The 6646-nt window shown below is 37.8% G+C and overlaps 2 protein-coding genes across 3 annotated transcripts; one reads left to right on the forward strand and one right to left on the reverse strand.

Annotated features, from left to right (window-relative positions):
* Window positions 1-396: 396 nt before the first annotated feature.
* LOC148337238 (uncharacterized) lies at window positions 397-3036 on the reverse strand. The gene is made up of 2 exons (XM_088295481.1): window positions 2630-3036; window positions 397-2110 (listed from the first exon to the last, which is right to left on the reverse strand). The coding sequence occupies exons 1-2, from the start codon at window positions 2754-2756 to the stop codon at window positions 786-788; spliced, it is 1452 nt and encodes a 483-aa protein (XP_088151607.1). The 5' UTR covers window positions 2757-3036; the 3' UTR covers window positions 397-785.
* A 303-nt stretch (window positions 3037-3339) lies between these two features.
* LOC148337239 (uncharacterized) lies at window positions 3340-6492 on the forward strand. Of its 2 annotated transcripts, XM_088295514.1 has the most exons (3): window positions 3340-3497; window positions 4243-4375; window positions 5508-6492. In XM_088295514.1, exons 2-3 carry the CDS (start codon window positions 4249-4251, stop codon window positions 6323-6325), a joined length of 945 nt encoding a protein of 314 aa, XP_088151640.1. In that variant the 5' UTR covers window positions 3340-3497; window positions 4243-4248; the 3' UTR covers window positions 6326-6492. The 2 variants fall into 2 exon arrangements, with proteins under 2 accessions (XP_088151640.1, XP_088151639.1); XM_088295513.1 differs by lacking the exon at window positions 3340-3497 and having other exon boundaries at window positions 3945-4375.
* The last annotated feature ends 154 nt before the right edge of the window (window positions 6493-6646 follow it).

Here is a 6646-nt window from a genome sequence, read left to right on the forward strand (position 1 = left end):
GACCATTTTCATGTCTGGTGCCACTACAAGAGTAGCAGGTGTCTAACTGACACAAAGGGGAAAAACACAAAACAATTTTGGGCAAAACAATGCCATAGCTATAGATATAAGAACTTGTGAGGAAAACCTTTGGAAAATTTCTCAATAAGCACTTAGATTCATCTCTTATGAGCAAGGACCTTAAGAAAAAAGGGTGGATGTATACAGCATAAAGATTAAAATTATTACAATAAATGAACACAAATAAATGATTACGGTTATTATTGATGTCCCTCAAGCAATGACAGTCTCAAGTTGTTGTTTTTTTTTCAAATATGATGCTACAATTTTTCCATACCTACATCTGACCAGTTCTTCCCGTTCCTAATTGCATAACCTCATGAACTCCATTAGTTGGTGTGCAGCCATTTTCAAGTCTCTCCGTAAATGTTAATTTGCACTTGACCTTGGGCTCTGCCTGGGACTGAAAGGGCGTTCAGTGTTGTCCTGAAGCCACACTTGAATAAAAGGAAAAAAGAAAATACTGACCATAACTCTTCGATGCCTTGTACTTCATTCACAGTCACAAGTAAACTTTGCTGTCATAACAAAAAAAATCAGTTTCTTCAAAATGTATTAAAAGCTCCACTCTTAATGTGATCCTCAGCAGAGAATATTTTTTTGTGTATTCTTATGGATTCTGTCAAAATGTGTCTGAGAGAATGTTTTACAACATGTTGTAAATTTAAAAAAAATATTTGCAGCGTATGTTCCAAAATGTCTGTGAATCTTTCACAGCAAAATGATCAGGCAAAAGGTTTGTCTCCAGCATGGGTTCTTGTGTGTCTCCTTAAATTTCCTTTATCAGAAAATCTCTTTCCGCAAACTGAGCAGTCAAAAGGTTTATCTCCAGTGTGGATGCTTGTGTGTCTTCTTAAATGTCCCTTGTGAGAAAATCTTTTACCACAAACCGAGCAGGCAATAGGCTTCTCTCCAGTATGAGTTCTTTCGTGTAATATTAAATTTCCCCTTTCAGAGAATCCTTTACCGCACACTGAACAGTCAAAAGGTTTTTCTCCGGTGTGCGTTCTTGTGTGTAACATTAAGTTTCCCTTTTCAGAGAAGCTTTTTCCACAAAAAGAGCAGTCAAAGGGTTTTTCTCTAGTGTGGGTTCTTGTGTGTTTTCTTAAATCCCTCCCGAGATAGAATCTTTTGCCGCAAACTGAGCAGGCAAAAGGTTTTTCTCCACTGTGTGTTCTTATGTGTAACGTTAAATATCCCTTCTGTGTGAATCTTTTACTGCATACTGGACATTCAAAAGGTTTCTCTCCAGTGTGTGTTATTGTGTGGTTAATTAGACTTTTCTTTACAAAATAGCTTTTACCACAAATTGTGCATTCAAAAGGTTTCTCTCCAGTGTGCATTTTTGTGTGTGTTTTCAAATGTCTCTTTTCAGTGAATGCTTTTCCACAAACTGAACAGGAAAAGGGTTTCTCTCCACTATGTATTCTTGTGTGTGTTGTCAAAGATTGTTTACGAGAGAACCTTTTACCACAAACTGAACAGACAAACGGTTTCTCTCCAGTATGAATTCTTGAGTGTGTTGTCATATTTTCTTTCCGAGAGAATATTTTACCACAAACGGAGCAGACAAAAGGTTTCTCTCCAGTGTGGCTCATCATATGAATCTTTAAAACTGACTTGAAAACAAATGTTTTGTCACATTGAGAACATTTCCAGCGTTTGTTCTTATTGTGACACATCCTTTCAACTTTAGTGTTTTCATCATCATCATCATCGTCAGAGGAGTGTGATGTTATGTCATCACTATCTGATAGTGGCGCAAAGAGGCTATCCGCTTGCGATCCTCCACAGAGGTCTCCATCACCTTCGGCTGTCATGTGTTGACTTGTCCTGCTGCTTTCAGACTGTACCCCTCTGTTCTCCTCATGTTGAACGTTGTCTTCATCATCTTCTCTCTTGAAAGTGACAGAGGCTAATGGAAACTGGGTGATATCAGCCTCCTGCTCCTCCTCTTTAATGTGAGGTTGCTCAGACTGCTCCTCGTCCTCTTGAACATTAGCGATATCTGGCTTGTGATGCTCAGGACGAAGATATTTTTCACTGACATCTGTAGGACACAAGACAAACAGACATTGTCTGATGTAAAATTTTAACAAGTCGTAAGACACTGCTCTAAGACACTAAGAACAGTAGGTGTGCGAACACACTCACACAACAGTCGAGAAATATTTTCTGCTGGTTATGACAAAGCTGATCACGTTTTCAGTAAACCCGCCAGAAAGTCTCCTGTTCGATTTTTGTTGTTGTTGCTATCTGGTTGTTGTTGAAGTTTAAGCACTGTACAGAATATATTCGGCATACAAATATTAACATTGTGGCATGGCCAACACTTACATGTAAGTTTGTAAAGTGTAATTTTAAAATCTCAACAAATATATTAATCATAAAAAGTACACTCTCAAAGAAGAAAAAAAGAGCGGCAGTGCAGTTTGAAAATCGATGCACCCAAAAAGTGCCGGGAAGTTCGACTTCACAAATGAAGATTCCATTCAAAATAAAAGTGAGATGAGGATAGTCTTAAATATAACGTAATTGAGAAACAAATGAGTGATAGAACAGAACAAACCTATTCTATGTAACCCATTTGGGGGCCTCTTGAAAACAGCGTCCAGTGGTAGACGTTGTTGCTCGTCCACTTTTCTTGCAGAAAGTTCCTCCTCGCACTCTTCTTCTTTAACACGTCGTGCGCACATTTCCACGTGATAATCACAAGACTTTACACTCACCCTTGCTCTCTGCTTCACGATATGTTGATCACTAACGCGACTCTTGGTTAGCGGCTACCAGGCTATACCAAACTAGCTCAACTAAGATAAACGAAGCTAACCAAGATTGAGTTTATTCGAACTAGCCGATTTAACTTATGGCGTTTTCCTCCAGTAAAGAAGTGATGAGACATATAGAACAGATGCTTCAGTGCATTCGGCTTTAGTTCAGAAATAAAAATTTTGAGAAATCCTTCTGGTTCTTTTGTTTTTTCTCTTCTTCGTTTTTTCTTCTTCTTCTTCTTCTTCTTCATCATCATCATCATCATCATCGTCATCATCTTCTTCTTCTTCTCCTTTTTCTTCTTCTTCTTCATTCCAGTAGTGTAATCGTAATTGCCCTCCGCAGATTTTATGCTTAAACTACAATTTATTGGAATATACAATATAGACATTTTTTTAGAAAGACAAGAAACATTGGTCGGGTGAATTAATCGTCACATATGACGTCACAAAGCACGATCGGCCCTGATTCGACCTTGTAGTCAACATATCAATGAGTGTGAGTGCAAAGTGATGTCAGCTTTGGCAGATAATGTGTGCAAAACGTGCAACAAGAGTACAAAGAGAAGCTTTCTAGACCAAAAGAGGAGGACATGAGTCCAGAAAGAGGACAAGAACCATCCGAACTGTTATCATTGCAAAGTTCAAAAGGCAAAGCTATCATCTGTGAGTGCCAATGACATGGGTAACCTCCATTTATGCTGAATGGTACATACAGGTTTTGGACAAACATACGCCGCCATCGAAGTAACGATACGTTATGTCACTTCATTGTATGTTGAGAAATTTTTCTTTGAAAGCATATAAAATACCCACTCGGAAGGACACTTCTACCTACTTAGTTTGTGTTTAAATCTCTGTAAAGAAACCTAAGCAAAATTCTAGAGACTAGTTTGGGATTTTGGGTCCATTAAAACGAAAATAATGACCGTAGTCAGTGAAACCGACGGCCATAAATACAACTAATAGGCAATTGAACTTAATTTTTTTCCACACGATAAGCTCCCAGGACTAGTTTTACTTGAATTTCTTAAAGAAATGTCTTATAGCGCGTATATTAGCGTGTGACCGTGATCGTGTGACGTAATTTGTCCAAGTAGAGTTGCCGTACAACTTCCGTGTACGTGGTGCACAACCACAGGCGCTTTCACAAAATAATTATTGCTCCTGAATTAGTACTGCAAGTATTTAAACCTCCACACAATACGTCCCACCGGTCCTTTACTAGAGGAAACATCACAAATCAATTTATGGTGGCGTTCCGGTGCACGTTAAACTTTCGCGAGCAGACTGCTCTTAGATTAGTTTATTTTACCTCAGTTTAGCTTACTTTAGCTTTGATTGCTACCAACAAAGTCACACTTTTGTTATGGCCACATTACTAAGCTTTGATTAAGTTTTGTGATTCTAGTGAGAAATGTGTGCAAAAAATGTGAAAGGAGACTACGTGGAGGAGCTTCCTCGAACCAGAGAGAAGAACGCGCGACATCGGCAACTACTGGACGCTGTTTTCCAAAAGGAACAAGATGTGTTCCACAGAGCAGGTTAGCTCATCTTGACTCGCCATTGTTATGACTGCTTTCTTTGTTAAACAATGTTCCCCTATTCATTTCTTAATGCTCATTTGCGAAGTTGAACACCCCGATGGTGTATGAAGCCCCTGCTATTTTGCAGTGCTGTTTGAATCTACAATATAAGGTTATGTCAGTGTATCCAGTGCATATTACCATGATGGTACTGAAAAATGTTTTTCTGTATCCAAGTCATCGCTTGATTTTTGGGCACGGGACAAATTTATAAGCTGTCGCTCAGAAATATCAAAATAGAGCAAAACACGATACAGAGACAAGTTCTTTGTATTTATGATGTGAAATACACTCAGCTTCAAACAATAGAATATTTTAATTTCATTATTTATAGAGTAGGGTGGGCTTGTTCTATAAACTGTTTTGTTGTGGAGAGTAATGACACCTGACTCGCCTTAGTCTCATCATTTACTGCGTCTCTATATTTTTGTTAATTCATTTTGAATATTCAAAAAATATGTAGGCATACATTGCTACTGTTATAATAACCTTAGAAAACATACAGTAATGACAATTAAATAGATCAATTAAGCGGTTGAGCCCTACGGTATACTTATTCACCACAAACTCCATGTGATGGGGGTTAGGATGAACGTTTCATTTATTCAGCCTTTTTTCCCTTCTCGCTTCTTGGTTGATTTCGCTAAAATTTAAACAGAGAAGCAAGGTGTGAGGAAGTTGCTTTGTGTCAGTTTTGAGTCACGTTTCGAGGAGTTTTGAACATTGACATTAAGAGACCTGAGATGAGCCCATAGTCTTCATTGGATGTGTCCTTGCACTTCTGGTCTGTATTGCTTTTTGTTTTTTTTTTAAATGATTTGTACAACTTTTTTTGAAAAATAAATGGTTTTAAATAATGTAAGATGAGTTTGAATTTGTGTTAACATGTTTTGAGTTAGTTTTAACTATTATATGGGCGATTCTAAACATTTGGGTGAGATATCAATTACTCGTCTTTTTTTTTTACTATTTGCAGCAAAAAAAAGGGGGGGGGATTATGTTAATATACAAGATCAAACTCGTAACATGAGACTTGACGGATAAAGGAGTGGCTAAACCAACCCATGTGTGTATTTCTTTTGTCTTGCAGACATCAGTGAAGAATATTTTCATTCTAAACAGCAGGAGCCTGCTCACTTTAACGAGGAAGAGGAGCCAGATCCCCACTACATTAAACAAGAAGAGGAGGAGACTGATATAACCAACTTTCCTCTGACTGTCATTGTGAAGAGTGAAGAGGAAGATTATGACTATGATGATGATGAAGAAGAAGAAGAAAGTAACCAGTGTGGAGGATCCCAAACAGAGAGTATCTTAGCTCCACGATCAGATTGTGACAACGTAAAGTCACACTTATCTGACACAGATGAACACTCTAAAAGTGACATAAGTCAAAAAGCCACCAAACACTGGAAATGTAATCAGTGTGACAAATCTTTTGACTTTGAGTCTCTTTTGAATAAGCACATGATTAGTCACACAAGAAAGAAACCTTTCAGTTGCTCAGACTGTGGTAAGCGGTTCACACGTCAGGGACATTTGAACACACACATAAGAACACACACTGGAGAAAAACCTTTTTGCTGCTCAATTTGTGGTCTTCGATTAACACAAAAGAGCAGTTTAACAAATCATGTGAGAACACACACTGAAGAAAAACCTTTTGTCTGCTCACTTTGTGGTAAAACATTCTCTGTAAAGCGGTATTTAATAGCACACACCAGTACGCACACTGGAGAGAAAGCTTTTGCCTGCACAGTTTGTGGTAAAAGATTTTCCGTCAAGAGACACTTAATAGAACACACAAAAACACACACTGGAGAGAAACCTTTTGCCTGCATACTTTGTGGCAAAAGATTCACTCAGAAGGGACATTTAAGAAAACACACAAGAATTCACACTGTTTGAAAATTAATTCAGCTACAGTGTGTGAGAAACCATTGTAAAGATAGGCGAAAAAAGTGCGGTGACAAGAGCAGCGGCAAATTATAAATTCTGAAGTGAATTGCACTGTGCTGAGCAAGTATTTGGTATGTGTTCTCCTGAATAAATTACAAGTTTTATGACTGTGCTAATTATCATTGTTTATCATTGTATTATAGTATCTTAAATGCACACCTTTCACCCTCTTAACACACAAGGAAAAATCAAAATTCAAAACAGCACAGGGATTGTATAAAATACACAATTTATTTTGCCACACTATTCAAAAGCTGTTTGATGTATTAA

Source organism: Idiotropiscis lumnitzeri, chromosome 5 (assembly GCF_059441095.1).
Source record: "Idiotropiscis lumnitzeri isolate Australia: NSW breed Sydney's pygmy pipehorse chromosome 5, RoL_Ilum_1.0, whole genome shotgun sequence".
NCBI classification, from domain to species: Eukaryota; Metazoa; Chordata; class Actinopteri; order Syngnathiformes; family Syngnathidae; genus Idiotropiscis; species Idiotropiscis lumnitzeri.

Coding starts and splice junctions, on each gene's coding strand:
- LOC148337238 (XM_088295481.1), bottom strand. CDS start 2,756: ATGTGCGCACGACGTGTTAAAGAAGAAGAGTGCGAGGAGGAACTTTCT. Junction 2,111..2,629: donor AAATGGGTTACATAGAATAG/GTTTGTTCTGTT, acceptor TGTGTCCTACAG/ATGTCAGTGAAAAATATCTT.
- LOC148337239 (XM_088295514.1), top strand. CDS start 4,249: ATGTGTGCAAAAAATGTGAAAGGAGACTACGTGGAGGAGCTTCCTCGA. Junction 4,376..5,507: donor AGATGTGTTCCACAGAGCAG/GTTAGCTCATCT, acceptor TTTGTCTTGCAG/ACATCAGTGAAGAATATTTT.